The sequence below is a fragment of the Zeugodacus cucurbitae genome, chromosome 2 (genome assembly GCF_028554725.1).
Source record: "Zeugodacus cucurbitae isolate PBARC_wt_2022May chromosome 2, idZeuCucr1.2, whole genome shotgun sequence".
Lineage (NCBI taxonomy): Eukaryota > Metazoa > Arthropoda > Insecta > Diptera > Tephritidae > Zeugodacus > Zeugodacus cucurbitae.
The window spans coordinates 86,493,630-86,514,641 of record NC_071667.1 but is presented as its reverse complement, the minus strand read 5'-3'; the positions used below and the strand labels follow the sequence as shown (position 1 = coordinate 86,514,641).

General features: G+C 36.8%; 4 protein-coding genes across 5 annotated transcripts; 1 reads left to right on the top strand and 3 right to left on the bottom strand.

Moving 5' to 3' along the window:
- Window positions 1-541: 541 nt before the first annotated feature.
- Window positions 542-4,169, bottom strand: LOC105214374 (SH3KBP1-binding protein 1). Its single transcript, XM_011187755.3, has 5 exons — window positions 3,822-4,169; window positions 2,386-3,683; window positions 2,185-2,304; window positions 1,987-2,126; window positions 542-1,931 (listed from the first exon to the last, which is right to left on the bottom strand). Exons 1-5 carry the CDS (start codon window positions 3,875-3,877, stop codon window positions 1,122-1,124), a joined length of 2,424 nt encoding a protein of 807 aa, XP_011186057.2. The 5' UTR covers window positions 3,878-4,169; the 3' UTR covers window positions 542-1,121.
- Window positions 4,170-7,980: 3,811 nt separating this feature from the next.
- Window positions 7,981-14,592, bottom strand: LOC105214373 (F-box only protein 11). Of its 2 annotated transcripts, none has more exons than XM_011187754.3 (10): window positions 14,525-14,592; window positions 13,574-14,363; window positions 12,990-13,508; window positions 12,872-12,934; window positions 11,893-12,797; window positions 11,071-11,826; window positions 10,762-10,942; window positions 10,339-10,679; window positions 8,763-9,496; window positions 7,981-8,635 (listed from the first exon to the last, which is right to left on the bottom strand). In XM_011187754.3, the coding sequence occupies exons 2-10, from the start codon at window positions 13,665-13,667 to the stop codon at window positions 8,506-8,508; spliced, it is 3,723 nt and encodes a 1,240-aa protein (XP_011186056.2). In that variant the 5' UTR covers window positions 13,668-14,363; window positions 14,525-14,592; the 3' UTR covers window positions 7,981-8,505. The 2 variants fall into 2 exon arrangements, with proteins under 2 accessions (XP_011186056.2, XP_054091886.1); XM_054235911.1 differs by having other exon boundaries at window positions 13,574-13,671; window positions 13,815-14,581.
- A 1,196-nt stretch (window positions 14,593-15,788) lies between these two features.
- On the top strand, window positions 15,789-18,512 carry LOC105214385 (probable ATP-dependent RNA helicase DDX43). The gene is made up of 6 exons (XM_011187769.3): window positions 15,789-16,523; window positions 16,584-17,086; window positions 17,151-17,541; window positions 17,609-17,749; window positions 17,812-17,912; window positions 17,965-18,512. Exons 1-6 carry the CDS (start codon window positions 16,014-16,016, stop codon window positions 18,287-18,289), a joined length of 1,971 nt encoding a protein of 656 aa, XP_011186071.2. The 5' UTR covers window positions 15,789-16,013; the 3' UTR covers window positions 18,290-18,512.
- On the bottom strand, window positions 18,490-20,694 carry LOC105214384 (DNA primase large subunit). The gene is made up of 2 exons (XM_011187767.3): window positions 20,036-20,694; window positions 18,490-19,972 (listed from the first exon to the last, which is right to left on the bottom strand). The coding sequence occupies exons 1-2, from the start codon at window positions 20,440-20,442 to the stop codon at window positions 18,766-18,768; spliced, it is 1,614 nt and encodes a 537-aa protein (XP_011186069.2). The 5' UTR covers window positions 20,443-20,694; the 3' UTR covers window positions 18,490-18,765.
- Between the last annotated feature and the right edge of the window lie 318 nt (window positions 20,695-21,012).

The window sequence follows — 21,012 nt, the reverse complement described above, 5'->3', positions numbered from 1 at the left end:
TACGGTCCTAAACTACGTAGCCCCTACATGGTCGCCTGGATGCAGTAGAACGCAGCTAGGGAAGCTTCAGACTTGTCAGAATACCACTCTCCGGTTGAGCACCTACACAATAAGGCCCTTATGCTACCTGGGAAGCTCGCAGAGCCAGCAATAGTATCTTCTTGAAATACGTCGACGACATGCACTACTATATCGACCAGACTTCGGATGTGACAGACTTTCGACAAGCACTGAACGACATCCTCAGAGAACCCATTAACACCTTCATCGACTCCCTCCCCGTGAATGGAGTACTTGGAGATAAAACACAGAACTCGAGTTATTTCGCGAAACTAGAGTGACTCTTGCGCAACTTCGTGCTGAATACTGTAGCAGGTTACACCCCTACCTATCCAGACTTAGCCCCGACATACTCAATATATGTCCTAACTAATATTGGACTCAACTACAACAATTTCAGGTGCGCAGATATATATATTTTATGTGATCGTTGTTTAATATCCACTTGAGATGTGGGTATGTAAATAAACACAGTGGTGCATTCGATGTAAAAAGATGACTTCGGTCTAAAATTTTATTCAAAACTTTTTAAAGTTTACAATTTCATATCCAATTTTTTGGTTGTTGTATATAATAATGAGCATGCTTACATGTTTATCAATATGTAAGAAAATAACATATACAAAAATTTAGTTATCATTCAATAAGAATAGAAAAATTATATGTGTATATTTCGATATAATCGGGCAAAACGTGTGCTTCGTAAACGAGTAGAGTGCATTTGCCCATGTGGATATTGTACGAATGATGATCACCTTTAAAAATCACTAACAAAATATACATAAGAGTAACATCTAGTCGTTTACAAGTATTGAGGCACGGAAAGACGCCCCAGTTTTAAAGTGCATCGCGACCTTTCTAAGGTTGTTCCACAGTTGCTGCTGCGATGTAACGGAACAAGCAAAGTAATCTCATCGAACAGCGCATTATGTTTAACAATTTGAGAACACACTCTATTTCTAGTCTAAATATTAGAAAGATGAAACACGTCCAACCACAACCAGCGCCACCTCCGCAACAGCAATGGCCACAGCAGCTGATAAACATATGTTTCACTCTTCTCAATCTGCGTTGTTACCAATGCCTTGTGTGGCTGGCTGTTGTTGTTGCTGCTGCTGCATTTGTTGTAACTGATGTTGTTGTGGTTGATGCTGTTGCGCAGCCACATTGACAGTTGATTGCTGGGATTGAGCTTGCGGCTGTTGTTGTAGTGGCATTTGTTGGTGTTGATTGTGGAGTTGATTTAGCAGAGCTACATTGCTGGCCTTCATGCGAGCTATTGCGGCGTTTGCCATGCCTCCAACCACTGATAGACACGGTGACATACAAGGCGTTGAGCTGAGGCTATTGCTGATCTCACATTGGTCAAGTAGCCGGAGGAGTTCGTGTGTGTCTGGTCCGCCGAAGGTGTTCTGCTGTGGTTCACCCTTTGAAAATAACGCCAGCGCCGTAGTAAGATCCCACATTTGAATGACACCATTGCAATGCCCTGTCAAAATGAATCGTGAGCCCATTCGAGACGAGACTTCACACTCGTGCACACAGAAGGACGTGATAGTTGAGCTATCCACCGACTTTATAATGCAAACACGGTCCCCATTTGAAGCTAGACGCACGTAAAGCTGATCCGTTTCGGGTACGACTTTTTGCACAAATATCTGTTCATCATAATCGCCATATGGCCCAAAATCGTTGCCAGCTGCATAACTGTAATGCGAATCGGTAGCTTCAAGTGACACAATTTTAAAAGATGCCTCAGGTGTTGACCCTGGTTGTGTAGACAGCATGCCACGGAAACGTGTTAGTGACCAAGTGCGTACGTGATGATATTCACTGCAAACCGAGATCAGATACTTCTCCGAGAGCGTAACCTGTAGAGAATTTCGTTAGATATAACACAATTTGGTAAAAATATGAAACGATTACCTTAGTTACTGGACTTTGATGTACAGTAAAGGTTTCAAACAAATGTGGACCGTGCCCGGCAGTCTCGGGATGTTGTACAATAATACGCACTGCGCCCGATTTCGTTCCATACGCTATCTCTATCCAATTGCCGCTTATACCTGAAACGGTGTGAATAGTATAAAGCTGTTTTCTGAAATGGACTATTTATTCACTTACTGGAGGTTTTTGGAGTAAGATATACGGAAATTGCTGTAATCGGGTCCAAGGTTGGGTCCTTATACAGCTCAGTCACCAGTAAGTCATTATCCTTCATGCGAAGTGGAAACTTTTGCATATCTGAGAGCACAGAAGATATCGAGTGTTGTGAATATATATATATATATATATATATATATATAACAGATCATTGTAAATTACCTATATAATAAATTGAACCGTTGTTACAACCAAGAAGTAGAAAGGATCCAGCCGAGTCAAAAGATAGCACTGGTACCAAATCTTGAATTTGCCAGTGTTGTGTCATCGCGTGCCAAACGCCTATTTTCCCAGACGATGACAAAGCTACTAATTGGCTGCCGATGAAAAATAAATATTCAACACGTACATTCAAATTAAACGTTCCGACATCGGTCTTATTGCCTCCCTCATGTATGCTCCAAAGGCGAATTTGGCTGCCGTAAGAAATGGCTACCATTTTGCTGGGAGTAGGTTCAGCTGTGGAGGTGTTGACCTTTGAGTTGATCGCCATACGTTCAATAGTCGAGTCGATATGAGGCGAAGTGAATACTAGTTGCCATCCACTTGAGTCCTTAACGCGATAACAAGTTACAAAATGAGCATATGCTACTGCAATCCAGTTTTGATGGGCCTTGATTATTTGAACACGTAACGGATCGACCCAGTTGGATGTCAATGTTGGGCTGAAAACTAGTCCTACATCATTGCGTATTATCTTATTGAGATCGGCAGATGAATTTCGAGAATGACGCATATAATCAAGAGATGCGGTGCGCGAATGTGTAGACGATGGAACGCCAGGGCCCCAATTTCGCACGTCACCGCCAACACTGACATTTGGACGCCCACAACGCAAATCCCAAGAAGAGTTCCGTGAATGCGATGATGAATGTCTACTCGATGTAGATGCTGTTTCTGGAACACGAACCATTGAACCAGGCCGAGCATTAGCGGACATGACACCAGTTGAAGTTGATGGTAAGCAAGGTTCCATCGGTCCGGTTGTTGTTGGTATATTATAAGAATTCCCACTTACTGGGTTAGTTCCAGAGTTATTCACAGTTCTATAAGAAGGTACATCGAAAACACCACAAGAACGGTCCTCAAGTACAGCTGGCCCGTTCGAAGCGACAGCATTATGCACTGAATCATTTGATGGCATCATTGGTGCTGGCAAGTAACCATAAAAGAGTACATCACCACATGATGAGTGATTCAAGTCTTCACAAAGTGCTAACCGCTTGACCAGTGGGGTAATACCATAGTACTCAGACTCATGCCTTAATGCACGGATTTCACAATTTTTGATATCAATATCCTTGGTTCGCAAATAGTTCAGAATAATTGAGAACAACGAAGGGTCTCGATCGATGAAGATAGCACCAGTTTCATCGCGTAAACTGGAAATGCGTCCGCTTAGCAGTGCCGTGAAAAATGTGTCTGGTATCCACGTCAGCGTTTGACGTGAAGTAGAAAATCTGCAATGTATTTATTAAAATACCATGAAAATAAGGAAAAAAAATTATCACACAAAGCAACTTGTATTCGTATACAAAATTTTTCACTATTGGGCGGAATAGTAACTTTAACCATGGCACAGATATTTATATATTTACCGCTGTCCACCAACGTTCAAATTTATCAGGTCACCATTGTGCGGAAGGTAGGCCATGGTTTTATTGATAGCGCCTGTGTAGAAGTACTAGCGCTACTGCAACAGTTATCAGTTTTTGTTGCACCTATCGTTGTCACTGTAGCCTTTCTCCCACTAAAAACGTATTTGCTCTATAACTTTTCCACAAAATCCATTTTCATTACACTATCCGTTTATGGCTGAATCTTCTCACTGGTCCCAATAAATTTACTTTTAACTTCTGATATGTATGCTAGTGTATTAAGGTTCGATATTTTAAGTTAAAGTTACTTATGGAATGCAAACGCAGAAAAATTATGCTGCAAAAGTGAAGTGTTGACGTTTTTAGTTCTTGTTGTCGCAATGTTGCCAGCCCTTAAAAAGGGAAGTTTATCTGCAGTATGTACACACAGATTCTAAATTGGACACATTGGATCCAATTAGAACTGTTAAAAAATACAAATTTGATAAATTATTTAAAAGCGTTTGCTTTGTTTTTGTGTCAAATGTCTGATTTTAAACTCTTGAAACATGTTGCATAAAATGTAGTAGCTTTGCACATTTAAGAAATACCTTTAAATGCTGTTCATATTTAAAAAAAAAGTCATATTCATATCCGTAAGAAAATATGATAAATCAGTAATCATGTTAATAATCTGCGTAGGATGTCTAAAAATGGGTGCTTTCTAAGATTTACACACATTTACGTACAGAGATAAAAACTCAACAAAGCCCCGAAATTAAGATACATATTTTTATCCATATATGTAAATATAACTTTTCTTGAATTTCATTTCTCATGATGAACCAAGAATGATAGAATATTGATGATGAATTTATTAGCAAAAGAAAAATATCTTCCATCAATAACTGGACGTTACGGTAGAACACGTAACTGTTATATCCGTTGTTTATTCGCAGTTCGTCTTTCAGAGGATGATTGTTCAAACTTCCATTATGTATATTATTAAATAAAACACTTTTTATTTCTTGGTTTAAGTAAACTTTAATGTGTAATCGTTATTATATCTATGTATATATTCATATAGTTCATATGTAACTGCGTACAAATGTATGCATGTAGCATGTATTTAGGATTTTATATATTATTTTGTTCTTTCAAACGTTTACATAATACATAATGTCAGTGGTTATGTTGTCGACGATTAATTATTAAACCCATTGTTTACACTACTCCTTTCATTATCAAAAAATAATGTCTCAAAGCCAACCATTTGAATTCCCCCACCGAAGCATCCATTCCGTTGGGGGTAAATATGTGCTTTGGCATTGGGCCTTTGCCATTTCCTTGATAGTTCACTCTACCAAAAAGTTTTTCTGTACTCTTTATTTACTGGAACTTTCAATGTTAATCACCTTTTGTTGCACTCAGATTTGCGGTTTTACTTTTACGGTTAATTTTATAGTTTTTTCGTTTTATCCGTTATTTTATTATCCAAAACACACATAAAAAATTCATGGGACAGATTCTAGATTTTATAACTCTGCTCTGAATTATATTTCCATATACAAAAAGTATTGATTATGTGGGTCGTCAAATTTATTTGAATTTAAACATTTAACAGAAACATACTACTGCATACTGTATGGCAAATAGTAAATGAACACTTATGGATGGAAACAGAAGATATGATGCATGGAATACACTTATTAAATTTTAAAATCTCTTCAAAACGGAAAAATGCAATAACAGCGAAAGAACGAGGATACTGACCGAGACCATCCTAATAGGAGTATTCAAATTTATGTTGGGTCCTTGGCGATAAGAGATTTGCTGGGTAGTATAACAAGGATATTTCCTTTAATGCGATGCCCTCTTGTCTATAACTATGATGAATTAAACTTTGTCAGGATTATGAATGTAAGGAAGCCCGTCTAAAATATATCATCAAAGTTGGCGGTAGTTATGTACTCAGCAATTGCTCAACGACGCCGCCCATTTCCATAAACTTGTTTAGGTGAAGTTGTATGCATTGCTTAAGAACTCTCCCCAAGCAAAAATGTTCGCACCGATTCGTTAAAAGTTCGTACAACATATACTAGATATTCAAGTGAGTATCTCACTAACGTCTAAATACAAATTTCATTGCATGCAGCCTTTGGATATTTTTGTACGTATAATTATGATACAGCATGGCATTTACATACACATCAGCTTATTCTACGATAAATTTACTTAGATCCTAGATGACACACTGGATGACAAATAAAAAATAAATTTCACATAGAATTTACATTCGGTGTTAAAACATTAAATAAAAGGCGTACGTTTAAGGATAATACACATAAAATGTGTTTTTAGTTGCAAAAAACATTTCAACAAAAAGACAAACAATTAAAAATGTGTATATAAAAAATAGTGTTGGTAACATTAAGAACATGTAGTCACTTCTCCTTACATATCGAATGGTAATATTGGTGTGTCTTCACTGGCACACATACATATACATATACTTAATAAACTATTACTTTTTGACTACAACTATAGCTGGGGCTGAGTAAAAAATAGTTTTCATTTCTCTCAAATTTCCGGTAGTAATGTTATATTGCTCATTCCTTATTCATTTATGTATTTATATGCAAATATGTTTAATTGTTAAATTGTGCAGAGCCGTTCTTACAGTTATGCTCTTACTTAGTTTTGAATATGCATACAATATGTTTTATAATATACTCGTATATATGTATGTATTTATAGTGTAAAAAACTTTTGATTTTATTTGAAAATTAAAAATTATTGTAATACTTAGAAATTGCTTCACATACACTACGGCTAATATAAATGAAATATGCGGACATATACTGGGCGAAACTTATGGACCAAATTAAACAAAATTACATTTCTATTCTATGAATTATATATGTACGTACGTTGATATTCAATGTATTTAGTACGCAATAATGCGTATACTGTTAGTATATAGACAAATATTTGATATAACTTTACACAACTGATGTAGGAGCATACAGAGTGCATACAATTGATTGCTTTATGAAACATATGTAAGTATATACATATACTAGTTGTGAAATCTCCTACTGAAATGTGGACAATCTCCATGCACATCATTTTTAATAGATTCTATGAAAATTGTTCAATTGGCAAACAGTTTGCGAAAAGTTCACTGGATTTCTGTAATACGTGTAATACTACTGTAGCTGCCTTAAGAATTTATCAAATATGGCCTAAATGCTGCAACTAAAAATATATGCTTTAAAACTAGAAACTTGTTTGACACTCAATGCGCCTGGAGCGCCAGTAAGAAGACAGTGAAAATTTCACAAACGTAAATTATCAGATGTGGTTCATCTATGTATGTGCATGTGTGTGGCATATACTACTGGTGCTTTTGTGTTGTTACTCTGAGCGAGTGCCCAAATGAATATGGATCATTTGTATTATAAACTAAATGTTGATCACTTAATTGTCTTTAATTGCACATTCCTTGATTTCCAAAGCGTGGATTAATTTTTTTTTTATATATATATAAATATATATATGTTGGAGTTATTTCCACTGTTTCCACTTGCACTTGTAATATACAATTTGTACAATGCAATTGTAACTAAATTATAAAATAGTCCGTACTTAAAAATATTCTTACATTTACATATACATAACACCAAATAAAGCTGGCTCAGTTTTAAAGATCAGTCCGTATGCTAAGACTGTAAATTGAGTAGAGTTGAAAAGAACACTTAAAATATTTGAAAGTCTTTCGTAAAGCGTTCACCTTGTACGAATGATTTAATTCTATACTTGCAAATATAGAGAATATGTATGTAAAAAAATGCGATTCGAGTTTGTGCTTAACTAAATTCCAATCCTTTGTAAATATAATTCAATTGACACGCATTGATTGAGATAAAGGATACTTCCCGTCCAAGCGGGATTATTGGTGACTTCAGGTTGCACCATCTTCTATGACGGTATGTAAATCGGGATCTCTTGCACGCACTGAAACAGCTGGTATCAGTCGTTTAACTGACTGTTTGACCTATCCTTAAAGCGGATCCAAGGACACTGTTTGCTGCTCAGAATTTCCACTATTCCTGACTCTCTCTGAAACTAGCTGCAATCAGTCCAATATATCACTGTGTTCAACAAATTTCTTTAGATGTGGAGTGATTTAAGGTTAGAATTTTAAATTTATTTCTTGTTTACATACCGACATAGAAGATGGCGCACTCTGTAGTTTTTAAGGTGCAGTTTTTGGATACTAACTATTGTTCTTAGGAGTTATAAATATTATTGTTTATACTTGTTATGGTCCGAGCAAGGACTCTCATTCAATTCTAGTAGAAATGTCCTAGAAGTCTTACACACAAGTAATTTAAAAAAATAATTTTGAAAATGTGGTAAATCGTGTAGGCTTGAATAAACCTCACGGAGTATACTTGTGTCTTTCACACACTGAATAGACATCTTGTTTTCAACTTTATCATATACATATCTCTTAAACCATCAAGGTCAATAGGATCGAATAACCTTTTAGATATTCATAATAGCAAGCTGAAATGTCATGATTTGGCATCTGACTTTCTTAAACTCTCTCATTAGTTCGTTAATTCGAATCAATCTTAGTTTTTGTTCATTGCATTTCATTTATATAAGATTATTGGCATTTATAGATTGATAAAAGATATTAATTCACCATAAGTGTGTGAGATTCCATCGGGGCTGCCGAATCATACAGGGTATCCGTATCCTGAGTGGGCTCGCCTTGCAATTGGCACTGATTCGAAAGCGTACCAGCACCGCAATCACAAAAAAAGCTGAATAATTAAAAAACGTAATTTTTGCTATTAATCTGTTACAAATTGGTAAAAATTTATTGCATTGACACTAGCAATGTAATGTGGTTCACTTTAACATATTTAGGTGATTTCCATTTGAACTTACCGGTCATGTCGTATGAACTCCACGTCATGGCCGGAGTGGCAATTCTTAATGCAATTGACACAAATTGCATTGCGATCGGTGGTGTTGCAGGTTTGACAACGGTAGAAGTCATGCATCGGAAATGATGTATAGCTGCTAATTTTGTACAAACACTGCCCGCAGGAGACTGCCTTTTCGACTTCGTCTTCGTTGTTGAATATATTATTGCCACGTATGATGGGCTGTACACCACTGGCCAAGCACAATCCACCGAATTTATTCTTAAAAATCTGATTGTGCTCTAATGTGGCGGTGGCATTGTTGGTGATTTCAACTCCAGCTGCCTGGCCATCGTAAATACGATTGCGCCTTAGTATTGGATGAGATTGGGTGGATATGAGAACACCTGCCTGAGTATTGCGGAAGATGTCATTCTCTTCAAGAACACCTTTGCCACCATTAAAAATACAAATGCCGCCATCGCGCCCATCATAGATTTTGTTGCGTTTCAATGTCGGATTAGAATCGGTTTTTATCCAAACCCCGGCCATTGCATTATCGAATATTTCGTTTTGCTCCAATAGACCGAGACCGCCATTGTAAACTAATACTCCACCGTTTTGTCCGCCCCAAATTTTGTTTCCCCGTATAACGGGATTACTGCCAGTGCGTATCTGTACGCCCGAGTACAGATGATTGAAGATGTCGTTGTCCTCAAGTTTTCCATGACCATTGTCGTAAAAGTATACGCCCACCTACAACGAAAGAGAGAGGTTATGAATTTATCAGGCTATTTACCATTTCATCATCGATTCGAAATGATATATGCAAACTTGATATCGCTAGAATCTATCCCAACTACACTGTTATTCGTCGATATCTTATCCAAGAGGATTTATAAAAAATTTAATCATTTTTTCTTTTTTTCTCATTCCTTCCGCTATGTATGGAATTAAATTGAATGAAAGTATGGAAATGTTGTTGCGGTTCTTACCACAGTCGGAAACTTATCCGGTTAAGAACTGTCACCTCGGTAGAATTGATTCGACGGGTTTGGTCTATAGAATAGATGTGTTAAATAAGTGACTTGAACCCACTTGACTAGGGTTAATGTCATGAAGGGACTCGCTTGGTACAGAACAAGTGTTTTATTCAACCTGCTACAATTCGAGACTCAAATTGGGTTAGGTAAAACGAATGTCCTCATTATCATTATGCTGTAACAGAAAGTAGGAACAGTTTTCATCCATTTTGGGTATACAAATTATTTATATGATGGGATTCAATATATAAACTGTAATAGGCAAATGGACCGAAGAGATGTAACTCAATTAATTCGTATCATCATAGAGAAGAAGATTAATATAAATTTTTGAAATAGCCATTAGGTGATCACTATGCATCGAACCCATATTAATTTTAGTACTGCAGTAATTTTGAAAATTACAATTGATCTTCGGTTTACTCAAAAATGTTATGGAAAGCCAATTACAATATTGTAATTTCTTTTCATGAGATGATTAACCTTAAAATTTTTAATTTTTTTTTTTGTTTTATTTAAAAAGTTATTAGAATCATAAAAGCAGCAAGCACTCACCTGTTTTCCAGAATGTATGCGATTTCGGCGCAAAACTGGAGTGCTGCCTGTTGTTATCCAAACGCCTGCCAATGTGTTGGAGTATACTTCATTCTCTTCAATAAGACCCTGCCCCTTTTCGTGTACGTATATACCGCCATGTTGGCCGTGATGGATTTTATTGTGGCGCACTATCGGATCACTATTTGTACGTATCTGTATACCAGCCAAAGCATTGCCGTATATGTTATTATGCTCGATGAGACCACGACCGTCTCCAAATATGTATACACCTCCTTGATGACCATTATATATTTCATTTTTGCGTATAGTCGGGTTACTATTCGATGTTATCCAGACGCCTAATTTAAAGCAATATTTTTCAGTATTTATATGTTACAAATAACTGCATTTATACGATTTTTCTCTGTGGGTTCTTTTTACCTGCAAAATTATTAGAGTGTATGCGATTCTCAATAAACTGCCCCAAACCATTCTCATGCACATAAATCCCGCCTGTTTGCCCATGATGAATCTCGCACTTGACTACAGTGGGGTTGGCGCCAGCCTTCACCTCGAAACCAGCAATGCGATTGTTATGTATGTCGTTTTTCTCAAAGTAACCCTAAATAGAAATTTAAAATTTATTTCGTTTATTTCTATTATAATAATTTTATATTACAGTTATATTCGTATGGAACGAGAAAAAAAGTCGATGTGTAAATAATCGTTTGAAGTTTTCTTTGTACTCACCATGCCATTTTCAAATGTAAATATGCCTACATCGCGTCCATGATGTATGTGATTCTCGCGCATAATGGGACTGGCAAAGTTCTTTACCCAGATGCCGGCTAAAGCATTGCGACTTATTTCATTGTGCTCGTAAGTGCCCTGAGCGTAGTCCGTAACGTAGAGACCGACGTTCTCGCAATCGCTTATATCGCAATTGCGTATGACAGGATTAGCATTAACTCCGCTCACACAAACTGCAGCACCCACAACCGATGAGCTGCGTATAATGCAGTTATCTACGGTTGGTGAACAATTCTCTCCAATATCCAAACAATAATGTTTGTGATGAGACACTGTGGACGTGACATCAGGGGAGAATTTCAGTGTCAAATAGCCAACATAAGCGTATTTGGCACCTTCCACAAACATCATGGTAGACCCGGCTTCGCGTTCTAATATGACGGATTCGGCCACGTTACCAGATGCTGCACCAATCAAAGCTACATCCGATTCTATATACAAATATTCGCCTTTGTAATGACCAGCATGTAGGAAGATGAGTGGCCCTGGATGATCCGCGGGCTGAATATTTTCTTCGTAAATATTCGCCACGCCACTAACATTACCACCACAGTTGTTTGCATTACCAATGCTTCCAGAGGTATTGGAACTGGCTGCACTACCAATTGCCGCAGCTGCGGCACGTTCTTCTGGATAGTCCAGCGCTCCTTGTATGGTATTGAAAAACAATATACTACGACCAGAGTATTTTTTATCCTATAAAAAGAATAGAATAATAAGCAATCTTATAAAATGTTTAAATCAGCTAATATATCAATATACCTGAAAACCTGAGCGAACATGCACGCCACGGTAAAGTTGGCGGAAACTCTCTTTCCACGGGTTAGCAAAGTCAGACTCTTCTGGTTTTTCAAATACGAATTTACATAGCTCGGAATTGAAGAGTGGCATGTCATATTCGAAGACGGACTGATACAATCTCTTCCATAGTTCAGTATCGTTAGCAATGGTGTTAAAACGTTTACAAACCAGTGACAAGCGACACAAATCCTGCTCCAGAAGATACGAAAATATTGCGAGCAGCACTTCGTCGGGCATCTCGTATTGTAAGTATTGAGCTGCAGTTGGACCTACTAGCGAGATGCTTCCTGTACAGGCAGCCATGCAAGGTACTTCTGCAGTTTGTGCATACAAACGTCGTGAACGCTTGCGAGCTGGTAGCATAAAATTATTGTCTTCAATGCCGCCAATCGGAAGAGCGCTACAATGTTGTTGTGGTATAGAGCTGTGCACTGTGGGTGATGGACCTAATGGTGCACCAGTAGTGGTGGAATTTACAGGGAAATTGGCACTAGTTAATGGCGCATGCACAATGGCTGATGATGAGGAGGATGATGATGGCATAACAGAGATGGATGCGGAGTTGCAACTTCCTCCCATGAGGGGCGGTGAACCGCAAGAAACTGATTGCGAGCTGCTATTGCTCATATTTGGAGCTGCGATATTGCTAGTGCTGGCTATAGAAATCGATGCTGAAGGGGACGTAAGAATAGAAGAAGTGCTGGTGTTGCACCAATGTTCATGCCCATTCGAAGGCATCTTGCGACGAAGGTCGTATGGTGACTGATGTGTACTATTGGTCGCTGATGCAGATGTAGATGCAGTTACATTTGAAGCATTAGATAACGAGTTACACAATACAGAATTCGAATAAAGTGGGTTGCAATCTGCAAATAATAATAAAATATATTTATTATCAGTTTATCATTCAATTGAAAAATAATTATTATTTTTAACTTACTGTTTGTGTGATTAACGGTACTAGAATTGCTGTTACTATTATGGGTTGAACTACTTGACGGACCTAAATTTATCGTATATTAACTCAGAACCAATAGATTTAACAAATCGGTAATTACCTGCACAAATATTACCCGATCCAGACTCCATTAGATGACCGCCGACAAAACTTCCTCCTGTATTAAAACCCGACGATCCTATTAGATTATTCGAACCAGAAGCGCCAATCATATTTTTTGCGTTGACTACTCCAAATGAGCAAGAACCAGTTATACCACTAGACGTTGATGGTCCTGAATTTAATGATTGCGAGCTAGATGCCCCAGAGACGTCCACAAACATCTCTGATGAAACTGCACCAGCAGCTGTTGACGCAGCTGCTGCTGCTGACGATGTACTGACTACAATTGCAGCCGATTGTGATGATGTATCTCCAGAAGAGCAAGAAGCCGGCGATGTAGAATGAGAACTCGATGGAACTGACGAGGAGTCTTGCGGAGCAATGGAAATATTTGAGTTAGTAATATTGTCATTATTTTGAAGGGAAGGCGCACCAGCATTGGCACTGGAATTTCCCCCAGAGTGCGATGCAGTACTTGGTCCGGGAATGTTTTGTTGCATAGGATCCATTATGTTACCTTGAAGAAGAAAACGTTATTTTCTCTTTTATCAAATACTTTATTTCGTTTAATCCGTTACTAACCGGATGGACGACTTGGTAAAGCTATACGATTGACACCTTTTCGACGGGAACGGCGCACGTATGAACGTGACGATGTAAAGGAAGCGCTGGGCATTTTTCTTTTATGAATTATATGAGTTTTTTTGTTTTGAATTGATAATAGTTATTCAATTGTTATTATCAAATAGTAACTATGTAATTAATATACATACTACACAAATAAATAAGCAAACTTGTGTACATACATACAACAAACATTCACCTAGGACAAATTTTCTTTGTTTGAATTTACTTTGATTGGGCACCTTTGCATTATTTTTTACACTACATAAATTTATATTAGTTTTTCGTTATACATATAGCACATTGTTGATTTTCTGTTTTTAAGTCTTTTTGTAACACTAATTATTTTAATCACTGTCGGTCTCTACGTTTAGTCCTTACAGTTGCAGCCGAGCAAAAGGGAAAGGGTTTGCACCAGCACGATTAGAACGCCATTTTCGGTAATCGCAGTCGCCTGTTCCACTGGATTTTAGCTGACAGCAGTCACTGTTAACTTAACTGCACTTCCACTTTTTCTTCTTTATTGTATATTACCACCATCAGTGCCTTCGCTTTTGTTTTCGTTTTAATAGACATTGAATTCTACGTTTCTGCCCGGCCAAACATTTATCAAAGTAGTACAACCCTATTCAGTCTAATGTATTTGCATCCATTTCTTTCGCACTTGTTTTACATGCGGCCAATTCGCCTCTATACAAGTTTCTTCGATTGGTTTTTCCTACATGCTTGGTAAAATTAATACTGACAACTGAAAGATAAATTTGTTGTAAATTCTTATATTCTGCAAAATACAGAATGTTCACTAATGTTTTAAAAGCGCTACACTTAATATTAGGTTTTATGTCCGATAATTCTTCTCCCTTGAAAGATTTATTTTTAGTTTAATTGGCACAGCAAAGTTTTACACACAAGTTTTTCGTCCGTACACGGGCGAGAGATCGGCGCTCTTTGACTCTTTGAAAGGGTATACAACTGTGAACTGTCAAAACAGAAATAGCTGTCAACACTCTTTGGGATTGAATTTATTAAATAAAAATGTTTTTTCGAAATTATGATAAATTGTTTACTTAAGAAATTCTTCTTTGACTTTATTTTAAGCTATTCATTTTCGAGTGTTGGTATATATAATTATTAAATAATTTTCAATTTGATGTGTGCATCGCTTCAAATAAATGTGTGTTTTCTATCCATCCATTTCACGCATACGCTTATTATCGAGGTATACCGTAAGTTGAATTTGCGTTGTTGTTTTGCATGAATTCACATGTAATGTAAGGAGAGCCAGAAACGACAGTAGGACCTACGTAACCAGAACAGAACGCATTTAGTGAAATGACAACTTCTTGAAGAACAAGAATCGCAGCTTTATAAAATTTTTTATAAACTCGTTGAAACTTTTTTGTTTAATTATTAGTAAAATTTTCACTTCCAGTTCAAATGCTATTACTTCAATTGAGATTTTATAGTTTGCTTGGGTATATTTCATTCACTGGTTTAACTCGATAATCTTCAAATAAGAAAAGAGATTTGCCAAACAAAATTCCTCTCTCACTAAATCTGAGATTAATTTTAAATGCACCTAGATTTGCGGTGTTATTCCTAGTTTTATCGATTATTTTGCGAAGAAGAGGAGAAATGTCAAATAGCAAAATAAGCAGTAATGGACTAGGTGAATTACAACAACACATTTGACAGTTGATAATCTCCTATTTTCTCTGCGTTAACACTGGAAAATTGTGTACTACATTTCGAAACTTAAAAATATATATTTTTAGCTAATTTTTTATTTTCTAATATATTTCAATTATATTATACACCTTATTTATGTACTTGAACATTGCATACAAAAACAAAAAGATTTCAAATATTTTGAAAATATGCACAAATGCAACCCTGTAGAGAGAATTTCGTCGTCTCGAATTGTTTCGCGTTCTATGTAAACGTCTCGATTATTGAACGAGATTATTTTCAGATTAAACGTTCTTTAATTCAACTGTAATTGCAAATTTTGAAAAGTAAGAAACAGTTATTCCTGTTGTGGTTAAATATTCTAAATAATACGCGAATTTTTATTGGATACATACCCTAATCCATATTACCATACGTTTTATTTAACTTACTCAACATAAATCTGGCAGCACGCTTCTCTGCGAAATACATTTATGTAGGTATGTGTAGCATTCGGCATTTAGGTATATGCAAAAAGAAATCGCGTTGTGTTGTCAAAACATATCCTCCGTTCTTGGAAATATACAGTTTGTGTCGGAAAATTTTTATCAATAAAGGACGTTTTCTGGCTTTAAACTTTAGTCTGGAATAACAGTTGCAGAGATAAAGAACTCACCTGAATATTGAATAGATAAATCGTTGTTTGATTTGCTTCACATAAAGAAATAAAATGTCGGACTGGGAAGAAGAGAACTGGGATGAGGAACCCCAAAAGGTTGTCAGAACTCCTGAATTTCGCAAAAGCAGCAATAATTACTACAATACAGGTGGTAATGGTCGACAACAATATTCGGAACCGGAAAGAAAGCGAACATCCAAAGTTCATAACTACAGAGAGAAAATAGATATACCGCATGATTGCGTTGGTTTGATCATAGGTCGTGGAGGCGCCAATATACAACGTATTCAAAATAATTACAATGTGCGTATTGATCTCGATAAAAGAAGTGGGTCTGCTTCTATTGGTGGACAAAATGAGCAAGATGTAAAGGATGCTTACAATTATATAGAGAATCAGTTGAATTCTAGTTCGAGAAATAACAATAGTGTTGGCCATGGGAAACGAACAGAGTCCCTGTATAAACATGAAAAACATGAAGATAGAGTTGACAAGCCAAGCCAAGAAGATACACCGAATGAGGTAACCGAAATCGATTGGGACGCATTAAAGCAAAAATCGGTAAGAAGATTTATTGAATATTAATTAGAATTAAAATAATCGGATTAATTTACATTTCAGAAAGAAGCAAGTGCGGCACGTTGGGCCAAATTGCCCCCTTTGACAAAGAATTTCTACAAAGAAGATTATGAAGTAGCAAATTTAACTGCCGAAGACGTTCAACGCATACGATACGATAATAATAACATAACAGTATCACGTGTATTTAAGGAAGATGGTGTTTCTGAAAACATTCCTAATCCTGTATGGAAGTTTGAACAATGTTTTGCAGCTTACCCGGATTTGTTAGAGGAAATTAACAAACAAAAGTTTGCCAAACCATCGCCCATTCAATCACAAGCATGGCCAATTTTATTAAAAGGAGAAGATATGATCGGTATTGCTCAAACGGGTACAGGTAAAACACTTGCATTTTTGTTACCTGCTATGATTCACACGGAGTACCAAAGTACACCACGATCGGAGCGCGGCGGTCCCAACGTATTGGTCCTAGCGCCAACACGTGAACTGGCTTTGCAAATTGAAAAAGAAGTTCATAAATATTCGTTCCGTGGTATGAAAGCGTAAGTGTTTTTAAATCTATTTTTTAAGAATTAACTTCTGATGTAACTTTATAATTACTTCTAGTGTATGTGTATATGGTGGCGGGAATCGACGTGAACAAATAAACAACGTCCAAAGTGGTGTTGAAATCATCATTTGCACTCCAGGTCGCCTCAATGATTTAATCGAAGCCAACATCATTGACGTAAGCAGTGTTACTTATTTGGTATTGGACGAAGCGGATCGTATGTTAGATATGGGCTTTGAGCCGCAAATACGTAAAGTGTTGTTGGACATACGCCCCGATAGACAAACTGTAATGACTAGCGCTACCTGGCCACCAGGAGTACGCCGTCTAGCACAAAGTTACATGAGTAATCCTATACAAGTGTGCGTAGGGTCGCTAGATTTGGCAGCGACGCACACTGTTAAACAAATTATCGAAATAATGGACGAAGGCGACAAATATTTTGCGGTAAAATAATCTATTATTTAGAAACCTTCATTCATTTACTAAAATTATTATTATATATTTTTAATAGATTCAAAACTTTCTGAAAAATATGGGGAAACATGATAAAGCTATAATATTTTGTGGAAAGAAGACACGTGCCGATGATCTATCCAGCGATTTAACTATTGAAGGGCATATGTGTACCGCCATCCATGGATCCCGGGAGCAGGTATGTCTATTTTTCACAAATTTATCTCAAAAACAAATTTACAAAAAATGTATTTTCTTTAGTCTGATCGAGAGCAAGCGATTGCAGATATTACCTCAGGATATATTAAGATTTTGATAGCCACAGATGTTGCCTCTAGAGGATTAGATATCGACGACATAACGTAAGTGGCATTAGACGCATTGATTGTTATTCTATTAACACTTTAATTTTAGGCATGTGATTAATTTTGACTTTCCTCGCAACATTGAGGAATATGTGCACCGCGTCGGTCGAACCGGTAGGGCAGGCCGTACCGGAACGTCTATTAGTTATATAACTCGTAGTGACTGGGGTGTAGCCAAGGAACTAATAAGTATTTTGGAAGAAGCTGATCAAGATGTTCCATCCGAACTTCGTCAGATGGCTGACCGTTTCAAATCGATGAAAGATCGTCGTGCAAACGAACTGTCAAAATGCAATTTCCGCGATCGCAACGGTTCTGGTAATCGCGGTTACAATGGAGGCTTTCGCGGTGGTAACGGCGGGGGACGTTATTAAACCTGTTATTTGCATTCGTACAAAAATTAATTATATTGTTTTCGAATTATTAGATATACATACATGTTATATGAATTAAAAACTTGAAATTTAATTTTGATACAATGTTGAGTTGTACGTAAGTGATGGAGATATTTTCAATAATACTAACTACTTTTATCGAAGTACAAATTGAATTTTAATAAAATAAAATGCACCCATTGTGCTATCGGTAAAAAATGTGTATTTGTGTGTTTTCTTCCAAAGATTTTCATCTAAATCAAGCATTTAAAATTGATAACATAAAATGATATTATTTTACAACGACGAAGAAAACAGTGGCCAATTTTGTGTCACCCGAAGCATTTGAAGACACCCTGATTCGGACTATATAGTCTATTCTCATATAAATTACGAAGCTTTCCTGTTACAAACATGTTATGGAATACTTTAAATAAATGTTTTGTACATATATTTCTTTAATATCTAAATTTTTATTAACAATCTATAGCTGTAAGATCGAGGTCTTCATCCCATGCGCTTTTCTCCGCTTGGAGACTGTTATATGTACTCTCTTGAGTTTCAGCTGCATTCCATAGCTCATCATCTTCATCGGCATTCATTGATTGCGTATGTTCGGTGGCACCTCGCCTATTCCTATTCAGCTGTTTTGTGTTATTTACTTTTTTCACGGAGCGATTACCCATCAGATTCTGACTTTCTTCGAAATATTGATTTGGATGGTGAACTACAAGTTCTACGGGTGAATCATGTGTTATTTGAAAATATTTGCCACATGCAAGCTGATAATGGCCTTTTGACACATAGCTCATGACTTCTTGAACATGGGCCGATGACAGACCATACGATGCGAGTTTCACTTTTAACATACTTGCATCATTTGTTTTGTAGGGACATCCCCGACAGTCATCCTGGACAGCATTCTCTTGGATTATCTTGAGGCAGGAATAAGGAGTGTAATTGATCATCGAACCCTTTTTTCCATAATTATGATATATGTTATATTCATAGCGCTTCGCAAATTGTTCAGCATCGATTTTCTTTGTAAATTCTTCTCGAAAAAAACGCAGACTATCCTCCAAAGTTACACCAATACCTTTAAGGAAGAGGCCGTACTGCATTCGTCCGCCGTGTTTAAGATGGTGATTCGTACGCAAATATTCATGGCAACTGCGCATGCACATTGGAAGAGATTTCTTTGAAAGTTGGTCCAAAGATTCAGGTGGTACATTTCCTTCTTTACTGAGAGCATAATCTTTACCTGTGTATGACGTGTGTAATGATTTCAGTAAGTGGAATATGCGCTCGTCTGCTTCCACCTCACGTATTAGCTTTTGCGCAGATTGCAGTCCATGCTCAATTTCGTTGAGCTGAATAACAGCTATAATTGAGACAAAATCATGTGTGTTTACATACGCAAATCCACTCTTCAAGTAACATCTTCGCGCTCGTACCAAGTCCAGAACTTGCGTAAAAGGTACCTTGTAGAAATCTAGCAATTCAATTTTGGATACACTCTGGCCTACTGTGCTTTCGTATAATCCATCCTTAACTGCATCCTTCTGGGAATCGTTCAGTGGAACATACTCCAATTTATTCAATTCGAGAAAATGTTTGATGTCACTGCTGCTCATTGATGAAAATTTGTATTTGAAAAGTTCCATTTCACGCGACAGAAACCAGCTGTTTATTAAGATTGGACATTAAAATAAACAATCTTAATTATTGGGGTTTCATTATACTCACCGCTTCAGTTCTTCTGTACGACAATATGCCAAACGCAAAATGAAATGTGAAATGTAATCACGCCGTCTTGCTTGCAACTCCTGCTCATACTTGCTACTATCCGTTGCGGGATTGGCGCTGCTGCCCGTGCAAAGACGTAAGTAACCTTTAAGGCCTTCTCTATTCAACTCAGTGTTGACCGATTCTTTCCATTCATCTGACAATAAACGCAGATTTTTAGAATTCGCTTGCTCTAGAATGCGAAGGACTTTGAGCCGTTCCAGAGCCAAGTCTTCGAATTCGTTAATTTTTATGTCTTCATTTGGAGGCAATCGGTAAAGTGCAACATTGTGTGGGTACTTTATTTCTAGATTTTCATAATGTGGTTTACGCACTAAACGGGCACGCGTTTTTCTGCGAAAATCCATTTCTACAATACTTGATTACTTATAATATTTTCCCACACGCTCTAAAATTCTATTTACGTATTTAATCCACTCTAAATTTCACTTCTAAATTGTTCGACAATTAATGTAAAGGCTTTGTGAAATTGGCGGGCACTTTTGACAGTTGGATATGTTGTTTACATTCCCACATTTAAATGATAATAATGTGCAAGACACCTTTTGTCAAAATTATTGAAGGCAAAAATAATAATTATAATACTTTAAATAAGTGGTTAAAAAACAAATTCCCAAGTTTATAACTATATACTGTATTTGATGTATTCCATTGTTATTTCTAAGATGCGTGAAACAATAAATTACCGAAACTAAATTTTATTACTTCCGCCTCCACGAGCAAAATAACCAGTGATACGAGTAAATAACCATTGTCTAGCACTCACCAGTTTTATATATATTCGGAATATTATGGTTAAACAATTCCATCTTGGGATCTTTTGATTTAAAAAATAAAGTTATTATGATAATCATTACCTATTATAAGTAATAGATGAATGCTTTAACAATATCCCTTCTTATACAATTATCGAAATA